The 20961-nt window shown below is 38.1% G+C and overlaps 1 protein-coding gene across 13 annotated transcripts in view; it reads right to left on the bottom strand.

The window, feature by feature from the left end:
• Positions 1–20961, bottom strand: part of MACIR (macrophage immunometabolism regulator) — a 322019-nt gene that overhangs the window by 285556 nt on the left and 15502 nt on the right. For 7 of the 13 annotated variants that reach the window (XM_033853070.2, XM_033853072.2, XM_033853074.2 and 4 more), the window contains one exon: positions 17310–19789. The exons of 4 other annotated variants lie outside the window; for them this stretch is intronic. In XM_033853070.2, the coding sequence (XP_033708961.1) occupies positions 19143–19766 (624 nt within the window). In that variant the 5' untranslated portion in view covers positions 19767–19789 and the 3' untranslated portion in view covers positions 17310–19142. Of the gene's footprint in view, positions 1–12416; positions 16732–17309; positions 19790–20961 lie in introns of those variants that run through there. 2 more of the 13 variants (XR_012330799.1, XR_012330801.1) reach the window with 2 other exon arrangements.

The following is a 20961-nucleotide window of genomic DNA, read 5'->3' as shown; positions in this document are numbered from 1 at the left end:
TCTATTGCCTTGGGAGACTAAGAGTCAGTGCTTTTAAAATACTGACCATGGGGCTTCCCTGGTGGTGTAGTGGTTGAGAGTCTGCCTGCCAATGCAGGGGACACGGGTTCGTGCCCCGGTCCGGGAAGATCCCACATGCCGCGGAGCAACTAGGCCCATGAGCCATGGCCGCTGAGCCTGCGCGTCCGGAGCCTGTGCTCCGCAACGGGAGAGGCCACAACAGTGAGAGGCCCGCGTACAGCAAAAAAAAAAAAATACTGACCTTGGTAAATATTTTTAAGCTTACTATTAAACATTTAAATTTTTAGTTCCCCTATGTGTGTGGTAAATTCAGCCTAATAACATATTCGATTAATAATGTTGGGTATTTTTTATGTTATGTATAAGAGATGTGATTTTTCTAGACTCTTCCAGAATAAATTGTAGAAAATTATAAAGCATGATAGAAAAATAGGATAACTTACAAATTACTAAAGACAGGTCCAGATCATTATGTTTTGCTTATTTATATCTATGTCTGATATATCAAAACTGGATGTATCTCCAAATCAACTCTAAATAAATAAGTAAAATGCCATCTGGAGCCTTCTTGAAAATAATCCACTCTTGCACATCCCTGCTGTCCTAGTGCGACCCCTATGTAGTCTGAGTAGCATATGAGGGAGAGACTGTGTGCCATGGTCTGTAACCCACACACAACCCTCCCTAGTGTCAGCAAAGCAAATCAGGACGCAAAGTGCTTATGACCACCAAGCAGATAAAGCAGTTTTGATTTTTTTCATCTCTCTCTCTCTCTCTCAAATGTGAAGACTCACTAATGAAAAAACATCTAGTACTAAATTGAAATAATTTCACAATATCAAGGCCTTTGAAAGTGGATATTATGGAACTTGGGGTTAAAACTGAGGCTGTGATTATCACTCAAGACAAAATCATCTGTAGCTAATTCTATATGAATGATGAGAAAAAGCCCTATGCACCTTCTCAGGGTTCACCAGCCTTATCAGTACTTAGTACTGCGAAACTGCCCATTGGGCTTGGCAAACATGTTTAAAGGGGTTTTCTTTTTCCATTTTTATTATCATTTTATTTGTCCAGAGAAACTTTTATCAAGCTTTCAGTCTGTGAATTTGTCTTCATTTGTTCATTGCTTTCTACAATATGTGTCCACTTCAAAATAAATAAATATTTGAAATTATTTTGTTTTTTAAAACCTACTAAGCATTAATGGTTTCTCCCTTTGTCATACATTTCAGTTATCTTTGTGATTTTAAGTTCATTTTCACACACAATATATGGTTGTATTCTAATAACTGAAATGTGCAATTTAGATATTTAAAAATATATCCCAAACTTAATTATCTGACCAGTAAGCCTTCTAAATCCATTTGAATAAAGATTGTATATTTACCATTTAGGAAATCTACAAAATTCTCAATTTATTATTAGGCACATGGAGAACTACCCAAATGCATTAGAAGTGAGACCATTCAAGTACTTAGCCCTCACCACTTCAGCTCTACTCAAGATATTTCAGTCCAGTTTCTAATAGCTAAATGTCACAGTTCCATGCCAAACACATCAAGGACTTTCCTGGCACCAGTGTGCCTACTTTAGAATGAGCGATATTTCAGAGTCATCAGAATTTATCACCCACTAAATTCAACTTAATAAGGCTGCATCATCCTCAGTGTTTCAGCTTCATGCACAATTTATTATCATTTCATATGAAAAGCTAAAAGCTCAGAACACACATATACTATCTTATTCCTAAAAAGAAAGCCCTTTTCTTGAGCAGTTTTAGACACTGGATAGCAATTCAGACTGTAATTGAGTGTCTTCTCAGATCATCTGACAGAGTTCACATTGAAAAAGAGATTAAAGACAAAATGTCAGGGTATTCCAATTGTGAGGAAATCCCTGCATTCTCCTTCAGCCTTCAGCCCTTCAGCACTGACAAGATGAGAAGCCTCAAACAAGGACTCCCAGGGCCTTTCTGAAAGCAGACACAGTCTCTAGCTGTCCTCAGGAGCTCCTTGTATACCTCGGAGCAAGGGAAGACATGATCACCTTATGTGATTTCAAACTGAGTCTGGAAATGCACCTAATCTGCATGTGTGTCTTTTCTTAACTTTTTTTTATTACTTTCTTCTGTTTTACAAGAAGGAAAAACAACAGACACCACACACAAAAATTGAGAAATTCTTTATTTAAAGAAATAAAGTAGTGTGTATCTCTTATTCCCATATTCCTGATTTTTCCCTCCCCTATTCCCTCTCCCCTTTGGTAACCATAAGTTTGTTTTCTATGTCTGTGAGTCTGTTTTTGTTTTGTATATAGATACATAAATAGATAAGTAACAAGGATTTACCGGATAGCACAGGGAATTATACCCAATATCTTGTAATAACCTATAATGGAATATATTCTGCAAAAAACAATGAATAACTATGCTACATACCTGAAACTAACACAATATTATAAATCAACTATACTCCAATAAAAAAGAAAAGAGAAAAGAAAAGAAAGAAGTAAACTATAAGTAGGGACTGTCAAAAAACCTATATTGGAAACATTAACAAGGATGTAACATCTTTTGTTGGCCTCTAGGTAAAATGGCACATCCAAGGTTATTTTAAATTCAGGATAATGGCTACCTTGAGACTTCATAGGAAGGTGCTAGTTAGATGTAGGTAATTCAGATACAAAACTCCTATACTTAAAAAACAGGAACTTTGGGACTTCCCTGGTGGTGCAGTGGTTAAGAATCCGCCTGCCAATGCAGGGGGCGTGGGTTCGATCCCTGGTTGGGGAACTAAGATCCCACATGCCATGGCGCAACTATGCCCGTGCACCACAACTCCTGAGTCTGCACTCTAGAGCCCATGAGCCACAAATACTGAGCCCGTGTGCCACAACTACTGAAGTCCACATGCCTCTCTGCAACGAGAAGTCATTGCAATGAGAAGCCCACGCACCACAATTAAGAGTAGCCCCCTGCTGACTCGCCGCAACTAGAGGAAGCCTGTGCGCAGCAACAAAGACCCAACGCAGCCAGAAATAAAAAATAAATAAATAAATTTATTTAAATAAATAAATAATTAATTAATTAAAAAAATTTAAAACAGGAACTTTAAGGATGGGGGAGGGGAGCTGAATCTTCTCCATACTGACCTAATTCATTAGGTCGGTCACTTGTTACCAACTAGATATGCAGGTTGTGTGCTCATCTTAAAAAAGGGCTATGTTTCCATTGGAAAAGCAGCCACAAGAGTGTCATTTTCCCGACAGTACCAGTGTACAAACAGGTATCTATAGCGGGCAAGGCAGCGGGCGCCACAGCACACCAGAGGTTTCCAGCAGTGCTGACACGCTATCGCGGTACTCTCCCTAGTCTTACACATTGAACAATAACTCAAATCCATCACAAGATCACTTGTCATTCCTCCTCGGTTAAATGGGTCTTTATTTTTAGAGAACAATGGGAATTAAAGGAAACTGGAGGCCTTACATCACAGAACTATAAATAGTTGCTGTTAAATGCAGCCTCATGTTTTTGTTTTTCAGTATTAAAATGAAGTTGATATTTGAGAGGGGTTATTCATCTGCTGAACAGTTTATGATGCCCCGGTGATGTCATCTTATCTAGGTGATTAAGGACCTATTTAGTTTTTCAATCAGACAAATCACTAGCTCTCAACAGGAATTTTAATCAGAAGGATTGCTTGCTGTGCTGAGACTGTCCCCAGCGAACACAATGTTACTGACCTTTCCTCCACAGGAAATTTAAATTTGCATCATTTGGCTGGTTAGGATTTCTGCCATTTCCCTGTGGATCAAGATTGGAGATGAACTTTCAGGTTCAGTCATACATTAAAAACACAAACGTAAGCTGTGAAAAGCCAGAAGCAGAATGATGTCTTTCCCCTGATGCAAAGGTCACTGCTGTTTTTTTCTCATTCATTCCAGCTGACCACAGGCTTCTACACTTACTGCCCCCATTTAGGGAACTCAAATTGGAAAACAGCCATACTTATAGGCCCTCAGCATGTTCACTGCAGTAAGATTATCTACTACATTTAACTTTGCTCTCTCATTTGTATGTTAAAGGAAAAATTATTTTCCTTGTGACAAACTAGACCTAACAGGACATTTTTTTAAAGTTTGTAAATGAGGTTATATTTATTAGAATAATTCTGTTTTGGTCTAGAAAGTTCCTGCCTTGTACCACCAAGGGAAAAAAGAAAAAAGTCCCAGGTAAACATTCCCTGGAGAAAATTGCTACTCTCAAAATAAGCAATTTCAGGGCGCAAACTCATAAATCTGCTGTGACATCAAGTTTCTAAGTAAAACTTGTTCAGGGAATCACACAGGAAACACATCCCCGACCCCAACAAGAGTCAATAAGAAGTAACTTAGGAAAGCTAGTTACCATGATCTCCAGTTTTAAATTTGCAATTGTTTTCATATTTCCAAAAGTGAATTCATAGATTTATATAATTACAAAACACTGCAATCTCTTAGGATCCTATACAACATTCACTTAATGATTTAGGACTAAGAGAGAAAAGGTTAAAAAGTCTTACCCTAGAATTATACTAAAAATGAAGCCGATTTAATAACCAAAAAAAGGACTCAGGACTAAAGCTTTATTATACCTTACTTAAAAGTAATGTTGTTTGAAACCAAGACTAGCCTACATTTATTTCTACCTCAACACTTAGCCTCTAAATAGATTTTCAATTTAATCTGTTTAGCCACACTATGATAACTGATTCCAAGAGAACATGCATTTAATTATCACTACATATCAGAAAACATTAAGAAAATATTTAAGAAGTGTAACCCATCATAACTAACCCATTAGTCTAAGCTTGGAAGCAATTTAGAAATGCCTTTTAAAAGTTTATCTAGGGCTTCCCTGGTGGCGCAGTGGTTGAGAGTCCGCCTGCCAATGCAGGGGACATGGGTTCGTTCCCCGGTCCAGGAAGATCCCACATGCCGCGGAGTGGCTGGGCCCGTGAGCCATGGCTGCTGAGCCTGCGCGTCCGGAGCCTGTGCTCCGCAATGGGAGAGGCCACAACAGTGACAGGCCTGCGTACCGCAAAAAAAAAAAGTTTATCTATAAATTATGTAATTCCATTAATTTTGCAATCTGTATAAAAGATGCTTTGTGGTTTAGTCATGGAAGGGCAGGGTTTTTTTGTTTGTCCTTAAAGAAATTTAAATTAGTGGGCTAGAGACTGTTTCATCTTAATAAACAGGTTTGATTATGCATTGTTTTTACAAATTGCCTTCACCATTAAAATGAAGCATACAAATGATAAAAAAATCATTTCAGCAATCAGCTACGAGCAAATGCACAACTGCTTGACACTCTTCCTGGGAACTTGATTCAGATTTGACATCAGCCATATCACTTCTATTGCACAATATCAAATATAAAAGACATCTTGATAGGATAACTTCTTCATAACAGAAGAAAATGCCCCAAACTGTTCCTTTTAAATTTATTTTATTTATTTATTTTTGGCTGTGTTGGGTCTTCGTTGCTGCGCGCGGGCTTTCTCTAGTTGTGGCAATTGGGGGCTACTCTTTGTTGCGGTGCGAGGACTTCTCATTGCGGTGGCTTCTCTTGTTGCAAAGCATGGGCTCTAGGCGCGCAGGCTTCAGTAGTGGTGGCTCGTGGGCTCTACAGCGCAAGCTCAGTAGTTGTGGTGCATGGGCTTAGCTGCTCAGAGGCATGTGAGATATCTTCCCGGACAAGGGCTGGAACCCGGGTCCCCTGCATTGGCAGGCGGGTTCTTAACCACTGCGCCACCAGGGAAGCCACCCCAAACTGTTTTTAAACTGAGTTTTCATGGTCTGTGACATGCCATGGCATTACTTTAATTATAAAAAAAAGAAAATCAATAAAAGTCAATAAAAATGAATGACGCAAACATCCTTAATTACATTCCAAAGGCGAATAGATGTCTGTTTTTTTTATCATAAGTTGGAAAAAAAATGAGTAACTATTGCACCATACACTGTGCTAAGTGATTACCTGGCTTACATCCTGCACAATAAATTTTTAAAAACTGAGTCCCAAAGATAGCTCAAGGTCACAGAGCTTCAAGTGTGAGAGCCAGGGTTCAAGCCCAGAATACAAATCCAAGTTCTGTCTGATTTCAAGGCCCACGTTCTTTCCATTGCATATTCTGCTGTTTGGTTTCAGATTGACCTGGCTCCTTACAGTTGTACAGCTTTCAATGTGATGACCAACCTTAACAGCACTGTATAGATGAACTGCATGCAGAACAAAGATAACTGCTTCCCCAAATTCACCTTGCTCTTTCCCGGGAGGTTTCCTCGGACCGCCCTACCCTGGGAATTCTGGGTAGGACACTCTGGTCCCTCTCTAAGCGATTACAAGAAGTGCCCAAGCTAAACAGTGCATGCAAAGAGATTTTAAAGTCATTCCAGCATAATTATCCTAATCAACAAAAACCAACTACAGCTCAATCAAACTTCAGAGAAGAAAAGCTTGAGTGAGAGTTAAATAAATTGAAGTGTAAGGTCAGGCTTTTATAAGGCGTTCCAGATTCTATCACCTTGCTCTAATTCTTGCATATTTCAGCAGTCACGTTTTTTGTGACTTCACAGAAATAACAAGACATTTTAAAACTCCCAGGATAGTTACAAAGTACTGTTAACATACACTGTTCATCCACATATAGCCCAGGGCACTGAGAACATTGGGATAAACTTGGAAGTCTGCAATTGAAAAGTTATTTTTAAATATAAACCAGGTGATAATTAAAAAACGGGGGGGAGGTGAGTGTAACTGAACCAACTTAGATTTTTTTCTCAGTTTCCATACTGTTTGCATTGCTCCTTTCATTTCTGACACTATCAATGTCATAAGGGTTTGAACAAATCTAGAGCAATTATTCGGAAACCCTCACATATAGGCTGACTTGAACATCCTAAGGCCTTATATTCACATACTTCTTCAAACATTGAGTGAAATTATTTACTTGCAAAGATTCTTTATCTCTTTTTAGAAAAATAATTTCAAAGTTTCTTGACTAGTACATCAATAATAGCATATGACTATTATCAAGTTGTCAAACCGATGATAAAACTATCATGACAACCCAACTCCATGATACCGTTGGTTATATGTACACAAAGCAAAGAGAATGGAATATTTAACTAAAAGAAAATTCATATTCTGAACATTAACTGTTATCCTTAAGAGCCACCTACTACCTAATTTGGTTCAAAGTCAAGGCATTGTGTGTACACAGTAGATTCTCAATATATAACTTACATAAACCTAAACACTCAATCTAGGAAATGGTCAGAGGAAATAAATATACTAACCCTGTAACAGTGACTGACTTCAAAACAAAACACTGATAGAATGAGTATGAGGCATGGTAAGTATGAGGCAAATATTGAGAAGGGGCAACAAGACTTCCCAGGTACACTGAATGCAGACTGTGGATGGGAAGTTATTCATTAAACAGCCCACATAAAGAGGCGTGTTAGCACAAAGTTTTCATGGAAGAACCAACTACACAGAGGGTTGTTATAAACTCTGATTGTGTGTCTAAATTTGTATGAATGGAATACTAAAAGCCTTTAGGTAAAAAATGTTTTGAGAATCTCTGTAATTTCTAAAAGGTCCAATCACACACTCAACAGAGCCCTCCTCCACCATTTTCCATTGCTTCAGCTGTTTTTTATTAAAACTAGCAGCTACAGAGGAATAGTGAATGCAGATTTAAGCTAAACAGGCTATTTTGCCTTTTCCATTTGCAACCAAATAAAATTTTATTTTTAATTTTTTTGCCAGTCTGTCCATTTTTCAGATATATCACCAAGCCTCAAAGGTAAAAATTGATATCATTTTGAGTCTTTGCCACAGAATGAACAATTCTACAGTTGTGCATAAAAAAGACAAATTTGCTTTTACATCAGAAAGTATGAAAAAGTAAGCTGCACCAGTCATAAGAGATTTTTGGGGAAAAGATCCAAAGATGGCTAAGATACTTCTATACGAAAAATTAAGACAAGCTGAAGTCTCAGCAATCCTCGTCAAAGTCAGTTTGCACAGTGGCTAGATGACAAATAAGGGCATTGTTAGCAACTCAGGAAAACTCCAGCAGAAATAACTGAAAATTTCCCCTCTGGGTTCTCAGCTTACCGTAGGCAAACTAAAACAACCCTAAAAACAGAAATACACCCTAGAAACAGGAACAGGCATTGGGATGACAGCCAAGCAAGTCTAATGGAGAGATGTAAATATGCAGGTTATGGTACACGCAAACATTTTCTTCATTATAAGGAGAGTAAAGAAACAATGAAAATGGATCTCCTTTCTTATTAAGTAAAAGTAACGTGTATGCTTTACAGGAAGTTAACTGGGCTGTAGCTAACTGTAGCAAAGTTAACTGTAGCAAATACAGTAGTCCCGCTTATCCGCAGCATACGTTTCAAGATCACCAGTGGATGCCTGAAAACTTCGATAGTACCGGATCCTATATGTACTATATTTTTTCCTATACATACATACCTATGATAAAGTTTAATTTACAAACTAGGCATAAAAAGAGATTACCAATAACAACTAATAATAAAACAGAGCAATTATAACAATATACGTAACAAAAGTTATGTGAATGGGGTCTCCCTCTCAAAATATCTTATTGTACAAATTTAATGCCTTTCCATCTTAACTAAGCACTTATCACGCAACTGTGACCATAACTTTTGCAGTGTGAGGTGTGACAGCAAAACCAGCAAGTTTCTTTCTCCTTCTTACAATTTCACGAATAGAAGATTCATTCTTGCTGTAGACCTTAGCAACTGAGCATATGATTTTTTTCCTTTATTGAGAACTTTCACCTTTTCACTTAAAGGAAGCACTTTATGGCCTCTCTTTGGTATATCTGAATTGCCAGCACTGCTACTTTTCCACTTTGGGACCATTATGAAGTAAAATAAATTACCTGAACACAGTGATACGTCCACAGTCGATCCAGTAACCAAGATGGCGGCTGAGCAACTAACAGGTACGTCAGATCTAGACAGCATGAGATTTCATCACGCTACTCAGAATAGCTGTGCAATCTTAAACATATGAATTATTTCTGGAATTTTCCATTTAATATTTTTGGATCTCATATAACTTCACACCAGTAAGAATGGCCATCATCAAAAAGTCTACAAACAATAAATGCTGGAGAGGGTGTGGAGAAAAGGGAACCCTCTTGCACTCTTGGTGGGAATGTAAATTGTTACAGCCACTATGGAGAACAGTATGGAGGTTCCTTAAAAAACTAAAAATAGAACTACCATATGATGCAGCAATCCCACTACTGGGCATATACCCTAAGAAAACCATAATTCAAAAGGACACATGTACCCCAATGTTCATTGCAGCACCATTTACAATAGCCAGGACATGGAAGCAACCCAAATGTCCATCGACAGATGAATGGATAAAGAAGACGTAGCACATATAAACAATGGAATATTACTTGGCCATAAAAAGGAACGACATCGGGTCATTGGAAGAGATGTGGATGGACCTAGAGTCTGTCATACAGAGTGAAGTAAGCCAGAAAGAGAAAAACAAATATCATATATTAACGCATATATGTGGAATCTAGAAAAATGGTACAGATGAACCTACTTGTAAAGCAGGAACAGAGGCGTAGACATAAAGAATGGACATGAGGACACGGTGGGGAGGGGAGGGTGGGATGAACTTGGGAGACTAGGTTTGAGATAAATACACTACCATGTGTAAAACAGATAGCTAGTGGGAACCTGCTGTATAGCACAGGGAACTCAGCTCAGTGCTCTGTGACGACCTAGATGGGTGGGATAGGGAGGGTGGGAGGCAGATGCAAGAGGGAGGGGATATGGGGATATATGTATACATATAGCTGATTCACTTCATTGTACAGCAGAAACTAACACAACATCGTAAAGCAATTTTACTCCAATAAAAATAATAATAAAAATAGTATTTTCGGACCTCAGTTGACCTCGGGTAACTGAAAATGCGGGAAGGGAAACTGTGGCTGAGGGGGTGACGACTGTAGTTGTTTCTGGGGTACGTTATACTGTATAGTTTGATGAGAGCAGGACGGTGGTAAAGATGGAGAGAATAGTGTAGGTTACCTGGAGGAAGCGCTATGGACCACACCTAACTCCGTGCCTTGAGCTGGAGCAGCCTGGGCATAGAGAGGGTGGGGGTCAACTCTGGCTCTTAGAAGTTGCAGCAGCAACAGGGGAAAGAGGGCAAGGAGTTGGAGAGGGAGACGAGTGGGAGGAAGAAGTCACCTTCTAGACACTTTCTGTCATTGTTGCCAAAGTTCCTGACAACAAAATGTATCAGAACACAGTCTCTGACTCTACTCTTTTTTTTTTTTTTTCAGGATAGGATAGGACACTAATCATATGAATAATTTAGCTGTCAGCAGAAGAGAAATCGACCACTGGGGAGACATATTCTGTAAGGGTGTCACACGCCAAAGAATGAGATTAGGAATTCTGCCAATCTTCTTTAAAAAAAGCTCTTCAAATTATCAGAGATGGCTGCCTGAAAGAACTGTGGGATGAGAAGTCGAAAGTTCTGCAGGGCAAAGCAGTATCATGCTCTTAAAAGACATGACTAAACAGCCATCACCAAGAACACGATCTCACTCGAGGCACTAATAATGGATTCTGAAAGTAGGATGTTCAGCGAATATTTCACCACATGGTTCAGAAGTCCCTAACCAAAAATATAACATGTGCACAAGAAAAGGTTCACAAACTTCAGAAACCTATCAAGACAGGTGGGTTCTCTTCTACTATCTTTTCTTTCCCAAATTGTATCAAGACCTCAAATTAGGAACTAGAAAGCAAATCCAAGAAATTGAGGAACTTACTGCACTGGATAGAAAATTACTAGCAAAAAAATGTAGAATAAGAATCAAAATAAAACTGTCCATAAATATTTTTAAATGGTTCTTATGTTTTAATCTTCCTAAATCTCAAGGCCATGTTCAAACATTTAATAAGATAAAATTCTAAGAAAATATTTTGACCTCAACAAGAAGAATTTTCAGGATATAATGGATGTGGCTATTCAGCGATTTTCAAACTCATGGTCATGAGTTAAAAAAAAAGTTTAAAAAAACTGAGTTGATATTTCCAATATAATGTATACTTATTCATCTATTTCATGCATTTACTATTATACTGGAAAACTACATACATGAGGTATACAACAAATAAAAAGGTTTTAAGGATAAAATTTAAAATATTTTAAAAGCAGTCTAATATTTTCTTCCCTCACCCAGGTGGATCATGTTTGCACTGCTTGGGATGTTCACAGTTCAGAAAACACAAATTTACTTTATTAATTGCATGTGAGGGGCAACATATATTCACCCATAACTTACACTCACACACACGTTTGAGATTTTGCAATATTTTATCCAAAAACCTTGAATTTAAATGTAGTGCTTTTATATCACTATATAGAACCTTTTTAAAGCAGTTGTGGGGTGAATGAAGATACGGCAAATCAGGGTTTCAAAGACATTTTATTACTGCCTATGGCTGCACTTTACTCAGCAACTACTAGGTGACAGGCATTTTATATTACATGTATTATATCTAATTCTCACTATATTCTCAACTATAAAGTAAAAATTATTCTTCCAATTTTATTTAAAAAAATGAAATTAAGGTTCATGATCAACCACATCCTGCAAATAAGTGGTAGAGCCAGGGTGGGTATCTTTAAAACCACAAAATCAAGATGATCACAATTACAGGACATTATGTGAAGGGCCAAGCATTTTAACTGTTTAGTATTTTCTTTGTTTACAGCTGGCTCCTTAAAGCAAAGAGAGGGGAACTGAGAACTAAGCTGTTAACTATTAAAAATTCTTTAGGTTAAAAAAAATAACCGCTCCCAGACATTTCCACCTGCTTCTCTTCCCCTCTCCTTCAGCAAACAGTACTTTTAAGTCCTAGAAAGACACGTGCAGGAGAGATTTCTGGGAGTGGTTACAGCGGGTACGTTTCTACTGATGCAGTTGCCCAAAACCTTAGAGCTGTGAGTATTGTTTCCCAAAACAACATCCTTTAATCTTAAAAGACAATTTTTTTAAATTTGTTTTTATTTATTTATTTTTGGCCGCGCAGCTTGTGGGATCTTAGTTCCTTGATCAGGGATTGAGCCTGCACCCTCAACAATGAAAGTGCAGAGTCCTAACCACTGGGCTGACAGGGAATTCCCTTAAAAGAGAATTTATTAAGGATAAGTTCTGGAGCTTGCAGAGCAGGGCATTCATTCTGTTTTGCACTGAAGAATAAGAGCAGGAGAGAGAAAGCCAGCTAGATTCCCTACCCACTCTTCTTACCAGGCTGATTGTGCAGTAGGAGCATCTTGGACTTCCACTCAGGACACAGAGTTTCCAGCTATGTTCCCAAACAGGGCCTGAAACTGGCTACTTGGTACCAAAATGCTTATTCCTCGTCCAGGCACAGATGCAGCTAATATCTATGAAGCCTCCGGGCTGCCAAAGTCAAAAAAAGATGAGAGGGTCCATGAGCCTGGAGAAGCTACTTTACAGTAAAAAATTGGTTGAATTAGGAGAAATGCTAACTGTAAAATGTTGTTTGCCAGTTTAAGAACCATGATTGGAAATTTCACTGCTAAGTTCTTCACCAGAGAACATGGGTTAAACTACAGTTGTGATTCAGCATGATTTCCTTTGCTGGAGATTTTTAAAAAGATACATGACTGCTGTCCATTCAGGCATTCTCTTCTGCCTGGGAAGTCCTCCCCTCTCCTACCCACCTGGCAGATTTCTCTTCACTCTCCACACCCAAGCATGGCTTCCCTAGTGAAGCTTTCCCCACACGTAAGCTAGAATTAGGAACTTTCTCATCTGTGTGCTCAAAACAATCTTAAATCTGTATTTAATTAGAACCACTCATTTTAAAATGCAACTATTTGTTCTTGACTATGGCTTCTGTGTTTACTCACCTTGTATTCCCATCACTTATTCCTGTGCCTGGCACATAATACATCACAACAAATATTTGGTGGATGAAGAAATAAAGGTTGAATCATGAATCTGAAGGAGCACTAATTCCTACAGATAAGTTATAATAGATCGTCTCAATGGTTCTATTTCAAACAAGGATTTGTTTGCTTTTATACACCTTATATAAAATCCATCATAGTTCTTTGAACATTCTCTTTGTAGCCTTATAAGATCACTATATCTGGTTGTCAATATACAAAGGAACCCTCTCTCATTACTAGTCGCACCACAAGTCTAGCCTAACACAAATGAGATAGCTCTTACAACTTTTCTATTCACAAATTAGGAACCATTATCATCTGCAGCATTTCCTATAATTTCTAAACAGAGTAACCCGGCCCAGTGGGGAAAGTCATGTTTTCAATTGTTTATTCTCTGGCATCTCTAGTCAAAAGGTTCCTCAAAAAATAAAAAAAAAAAAAGGAAAATTTTAAAGAAAATCTGAAGGAAAAATACACAATCCCACCTATTTACTTTGAAGGCTTGATCTAGCAAGCATTTAAGAAATGAATTTCTGGTGAAAAAAAAAGTAGTTAGGCAATGTTATACCAAATGTAATGTGTGCTCTTGCCCTTAAAAAAAGAGTCAGTCTGTCACGTTTAGAGAATATCTTTCTGAACTATGAGTGGATTACCTTATGTGGCCTGCCAGAAAACAGTATTCACTCCTATAAATACCTAATCCCTTAAACATTTCCCCCATAACTGCATCAATTTCTCATTAGATGAGCATGTCACTAAACATATATGTGAAACATAAGAATAACAAAACTCAAACTTTATAAACATTAGAAAGTAAAATACAGAAATCTACCAAAAATGCAGGGTTCCAGGTGGTCATTTCAAAAACAATCTGTATTAGGAAACTTCTTGAGCAAAACACTTACCATATAGTAGTTTCATTTCTTACACAAACTACATTAAGAATACACATTTTTAAATGTACTTCAGACCCTAAATAATTAAAGCAAACCTCTCAGTCACCGCCCCCCCCAACCCCAGGATAAAGGGCAATGCAAGAGAAAACAAATCACTAAAATATCCATTTATTCTCTCATAGGTCTCACCTCCCCTGTCCCCAACTCCAATATTTCAGTTCTTTAACTACCCCACCACCTTAACTCTTCTCTTCTAGAAAGTGGGTCAGTCCATCTTAGCAGGCCACCTAGAAGAAAGGTGGAGGTAACCACTGAACGTTACTGGCATGCCCTGACCCTTCTCAGATTCAATTATTTTAAGATTTTGCCTTCCCCATATTTTTCATCTCCCCAAACTTCCCCATCAAGTCACTTTTTTTCACTTTCTACACAGACAGCAATGTTAAGTGAGCACATTCAGTATATAGGCCAAGCTACTGACAGAAAAATGAATAAGTTCCTTCTCAGATTTCAGTCCCGTAGGATTTAAGCTCCTCTCTTAAATTAATATTTATTCTACAAAACACTCACTTGGCATACATCTTATGCTACCTTGCCCTACCTCTCCCAATAACAGGCATGTCCTTGAAGGTGAAATCCATCTTAAGCTCTTTTGTCCCCAGAATGCCTGCATATTCTCAGTAGGCACCTTCTGAATTCTCCTCTGTTCTCTGGTTAGAAGACTGGGCCCAGAATGGCCTCCTCAAAAAACGTTCAGACCATTTTTAAATTCACACTATAACCCACTGCAGAGGGTGTGGTGGGCAAACAGGTTTTATCTTCACTGTAATGTTGATCAATTCACTAGCAGCTGCCTAAAGTGCTGGGTTAAGAAAGATAATAAGGTCACATATGGACTCAGAGAGAGAATGTACACTGATACTAATAATGGATTAGTGATGTCTGCCACATGCACAGGTAGGGAGCATGGTGGTATGCATGCTCAGTATTTGCCACCTCCACTCTAAACCCTGAGCCAAAATCTGAATTTCATTAAGTTCAAGAACTTCTTACTGCTTAAGTTCCTTTCCCTAACTGAAGCATTAGACCAGGCACAGAGGGTTCAAGGTCTTCCAAATATATATTTCCACATATAAGCCTTTTACGTAAAAGTTTGGTGAAGAATACTCTTCCCGGTGAATTAGACTTAAAGGTCAACATCATGGACCCAGTGTTCCCCTCCCTCTTTGCACCGGCACACAGTAAGAACCCTTTCTCGAGAGCATTCGGTAGCAACTTTTAAAGTGCCGTTAAACTTTTCCACAAAAGCAAAAGCGTCGAAGCTCTTTATTCCAGAAGCAACCTCAGCCAGGATCACTTAAGGATTCCACTGTCTGTGCAGCAACTCTTTCATTCCAGTAGATGTTGCGTTCTTCTGTTTAAAGAGTTCCCTTCTCTCATCCTGTGTTCTCCGATAAATCTGTACATCAAAGACAACCCCAAGATCGGGGTGACAACATGTAGGAGATCTGGTTTCAGATCTTTCCTCTGAAATAATTTAACAAAACCTACACAAAGTCATTTTACCGTGGCAAGAATACAAATTCAACATTTTCCCCCCAACTAAAGAAGTGACCTGTGAGCCCAGCAAACTCAAAATAACGTATCAAACCCATTCTTATTTTGATTTCTTTCTAGTAGTGTTCTCATCAGCCAGAAAAATCCTGAATTTTTTCTAACGTAATGTATCAGAAGAACCATTTCATAATTCTAAAGCACACTACAAAGTAGAATGTGCATCCTTAAGGGCTGACAACCTCCACTTCTAGCTTTATAATCATATTTATTATATTTCCAAGGCAATCTTCCTCATCAATTTCCACTACCCTAATCCAATTCCATTGTGTAAAAAGGCAATTCTACTTAAGACTTGCTGTCCTCTCTGCATTACAGTGACGTACATCCTTGCTCTCTCTCCACTCCAACTCTTCTAGAGCATTTACGCCATTTATGCTTGACAGACTTGTCTTCTCCCTTCCATGACTGAGAACAAACCACTTAGGCCACAGTCATTTCAAAGTTCCCTTAAAAAAATGTTAACGGCTATAATGGAATAAAAGCCCTTCCAAGACAAAAGTATGTAAGAATGAGAAAATTAGTAAACATAGGTTGCTTTTCCCAAGATCTCAAGTAATATTTTCTTCAGTGAAAGGCCGATTTGCCTTTAAAAGTTCACTTAGAATCTTCTAAAAGCTCCCACACCTCAAATATTGAAATCATTTAAATAAACATCTCAGGGAAGGAAAAGACAGCGCGCCACACTTGGGCATTAAAGGGCACAAGGGGCGATGGAGAGGACTCAATGGGTCTCAACAGTAGCCTAGCTGAGCCAGAGGCAGGAAGACATGGGGATCTGAACAGGTTTACATTTTAATCCATCCCCATAGAGTCTTTTCTTCCCTGACTGCCGACGCTGGGAGCCCTGGAACCAGAAGTACGAATGCAGCAAAAGTCGAGGAGCAAAAGAAGCTCACCTGAGACTGAGGCAAGGACTGAACTCTACTGCTACTTTAATGCAGCAGCTGAGCCTAAGAATTAAAGAATTAAGAATTAAGAATTAAAGAATTAAAGTTATATGATACTGCAATGTATTTTAAGATAATGTCAGCAAGTATATGACGGCCAAATGTATGCCCTGTTTAGCACAGAATATCAAATTGAATGAAAATGGAGGGGAAAAGAATTTAAAAATAGAAACCATATTAAAAGGCTAAAGAAAATGTGATTTTTTTCCCCCCCAGCTTAGAGATCCTCCCTAACCTTTTTTCTTGATAGGATACCACTACCTACTACTGGAGCATAAGCACCAAGTGTAGGGAAAGCAAGACTGAGCTAGTGAAGGGGCTCTGCCAACACATTCTGAAAACCACTGACCCTGAGTTTCGAAACTTTCTTTCTAGGAAACCGAACTTTAAATTATATATATTTACTAATCACATAATAGAAAATATATCTCAAACTTTTAACCGCCCCCCCCCACTTTTGCTGCAGAGTTTCACACCTGTCTTTAAAAACAAAATGGAATAGCTACATATTTTTATTTAGCTTAAGAAATTATGTAGGCGCATGGGCAGAGACAGATCTCACAGTCACACAGTTGTGTGACTCAACACATACCATTGCCATGAATACATTCTTCACCTTGAAATGTGAACGAGCACTAAATGCAAAATTATTATTTTATTTTCTTTAACAAAAATGGAATCTAAAAATAACTGCTTTGGTGAATCCTTGAACAGTAACTGGCCTGTTGATGATGGACCTCGTTAAAGCACAACACAACAATGTGTGTTTATATCACCCTTTTATTTCATAGTTAGAAATAATACAGTTCCACAGGGTAAGTCATCAATAAATAATGGTGTTTAATCATTAAACGTAAAAATCCCAACTCTTTGGCATCTGACAGGATTCTATTTCTTGTCAAACTAATGACTGTATAGATATAGTTAATCTTAGTGATCATTCGTCAATACAATATGTTACAAAGGTGCAATTTACTTTAAAATGTAAAATAGCTGAAAATTTCCAGCCCACCAAGAAATCTGATCAACTCAGTAAGATATGGGCCAACTTCCCTGAGGCTCTTTCACATGATTTGCCTCAGTGGAAGTATAATCAACGTTGATTGAGAGTTCCTAGGGTTTTCTAATATTTATTCTGCTCTAAATAGTTTGTCATTCATTCTGGCCAAAGAAAAGTCACACCTGCACCAGGAATGACCTACTCATTTAATTAAAAGGTGTTCTTATTTTATAAGCAAGATTGCTAACACCTTAGAAACTCACAGCCCCCAAAATAAAATTTAAAATAAGGAGGTCTATGCTGCCAGAAATGCCAATTCAGTAATAAATTGCACCTTCAAGAGTCAAAAAAGAAAAAAAGAAATAGAAACTTTTACAAAAGGTACATTACATACATTTTTTTTTTTTTCAAAATATGTTCAAGAATAGTTGAGCTGTATTTGTTACTAAAGCCAGGGCATTATTTCTTTAGCAACAAATTAAACCAGTGCAATTGACATAAATTGTTAAGTAATCCAGGATTAACCCATTAAAACTGTAGAAGCACTTTAGGCTCCTGCACTAATCCTAGAAAGTGGAATTTCAATGAGTGCCTGTGCTGCACAGAACTAAAACTGAAATGACCCGATGCCATGCTGAATGGTATCACTTCATACTTAGTTTAAGCATTTGAGAGTAGAAATCATGAGTTCCTCTATTAGAGTTCCATTCACTTACAGAACATTCAGATGCAATCAGTATTATGCCTATAATCCACAATTTAAAGAATCCTTTCCATTTTAAAGTTCCAGATGAATTTTAAATTAGAAAATAAGCACTAAGGAAACTTTTTCAACTTATGAAAACTTCATATTGGAAACTTTCCTGTAAAGTTTCCCCCCACCCATTGTAAAATAAATACTTTGTATCCCAAATTTAATTTTATTAAGACACACTTTAATAACGCTATAAAGAAATATTTTACAGCCATAGAGATCAATAACTTTCCATGCGGAAATAAAAAATTCACTGCTCAATAATATTATTGAAGCAAGTGACGAAAGATTATTCTCTTGTCAATTTGAAATGTTAATTTTTTTCAGTGCAAAACCAGTTATAAAATATTTAAACTCAATATTTAAAAATAAAACGTGGTCCAATTTAGCAATCTTCAAGTTCTAAATTTCATAAAACAAATCATTACATATATTTTATAGTAAAGTACAGAGATTAAAGAAGTACTTGAGTACTTAAGATATAAATTTCTAATGAATCATACCAAGTCAGCAACAACCAAGCAGATAACATTTCCAATTTGAGTATCAGAATTTTAAAGACGATATTAATGTACCAAAGCCTTTTTTTCCCAGCTAAAAAGCGATACAAACTAATGGTCAACATTCTGTTTTCCTTGCAGTTGCGTGCTCTAGAATGATTTCACCTCAAGTACCTGTGATTTCATTCCTGTATTCAAAATTTGATCCAATTTTTATGTTCCAGGAACACTTAGCTGATTTAACCATCTATAATGTAAAGAGTCCTGTACAGAGTACAACAGTGGAATTTTCTAGCCAAGTGTAGGCTGACCTAAACTGGTTTACATCCTCTGCAAGTCACTCATGTATTATTCCTAGCAAACACACGGTCCCCTCTGAGGGTCAGGTGTTGAAGCTGGTACTGTAGCACTTCTGTGTCAGCTGGCTCCTTGATGTTCATTTTATCTAGATTGAGGTAGTCCAGAGATTTGGAGTGAGCCCTCTTACCTTTAAGAAGACAGAGAGGCAGAGGCCCATGGAGGGCCTTATAAGGTTCATAAGGTAAAGATTTAGTGCACTTGTCTCCTGAGCTGGGCATCCGCCTTCGCCTCCTGCCATTGACAGCTGGAATCTCGTATGGCTGGTAGTACCTACTTCTGGTTTTATACAAACGAGAGGAACGGGCAAGTCCTGCATCCAGCTGTTTGGAGCGCAAGGAAGGCACAGCTTCTCCCTTACTCTCTTCACCTCCTGTGCACTTCTGGGCTAACTTCAGGAGTTCCTCACCAGTCGTGAAGCCAACCAAATAGTTAGAGTCCATGTGGAGGATCTGGTAGCCTGACACAGTCCGGCGCATCGGCGAGCACGGAGTGCTGGAACAGCGGGGCTTCTCCACCTCTGCCTTTCCCGGGGAGCTCACCTCGGCCACGGGCAAGGGCAGGGTGGTCAGGGTACTTCTGGACTCTCCATTAACATCTACTTCCATTTTAGGCACCAGTCTGCACACTCCTAAAAGCAGACAGACTCAGATTAGAAGAGTGTAACGATCAGAGCCTCGGGCCAAGCTGGGTGGTTTGAGAAGGCTCAGGGAGCAAGAAGTAACACCGGCCGGAAAAACAACCAATGTACATCTGACAGATTTTTATCTATGTCTATTAAATGTTCCACAGCAAGCATGAAATGACTACTACTTCTCTGCCTTCAAGAACTCAAAGGCAGGTTAAATTAAAGTCTGAAAGACTACTGAAAGGTTCATATGGAGAAGCGTTAACAGAAAACAACAGCAATACTTCTCTAAATGCAGCGCTCCTTTCAATCACACACAGTTTATTCCTTGATGCGATTATTAAGCAAATCCAATACAGAGCTCAACATCATGAAGCAAATAAAAATAATCATACACAATTTCACAAGAATCCACAAAACATTTCCAACATAAAAATTAACTTTAAAATTAACTCTTCAGCACAGCAAAGGAAACCATAAACAAGACCAAAAGACAACACTCAGAATGGGAGAAAATATTTGCAAATGAAGCAACTGACAAAGGATTAATCTCCAAAATTTATAAGCAGCTCATGCAGCTCAATAATAAAAAAACAAACAACCCAATCCAAAAATAGGCAGAAGACCTAAATAGACATTTTTTCAAAGAAGATATAGAGACTGCCAACAAACACATGAAAGAATGCTCAACTTCATTAATCATTAGAGAAATGCAAATCAAAACTACAATGAGATATCATGTCACACCGGTCAGAATGGCCATCATCAAAAAATCTAGAAACAATAAATGCTGGAGAGGGTGTGGAGAAAAGGCAACCCTCTTGCACTGTTGATGGGAATGTAAATTGATACAGCCACTGCGGAGAACAGTATGGAGGTTCCTTAGAAAACTACAAATAGAACTACCATATGACCCAGCAATCCCACTACTGGGCATATACCCTGAGAAAACCATAATTCAAAAAGAGTCATGTACCAAAATGTTCATTGCAGCTCTATTTACAATAGCCCAGAGATGGAAACAACCTAAGTGTCCATCGTCGGATGAATGGATAAAGAATATGTGGCACATATATACAATGGAATATTACTCAGCCATAAAAAGAAACGAAATTGACCTATTTGTAATGAGGTGGATAGACCTAGAGTCTGTCATACAGAGTGAAGTAAGTCAG

The sequence above is a fragment of the Tursiops truncatus genome, chromosome 3 (genome assembly GCF_011762595.2).
Source record: "Tursiops truncatus isolate mTurTru1 chromosome 3, mTurTru1.mat.Y, whole genome shotgun sequence".
Lineage (NCBI taxonomy): Eukaryota > Metazoa > Chordata > Mammalia > Artiodactyla > Delphinidae > Tursiops > Tursiops truncatus.
Note: the sequence above shows the minus strand (reverse complement) of the source record. Positions and strands in the feature narration are given on the sequence as shown.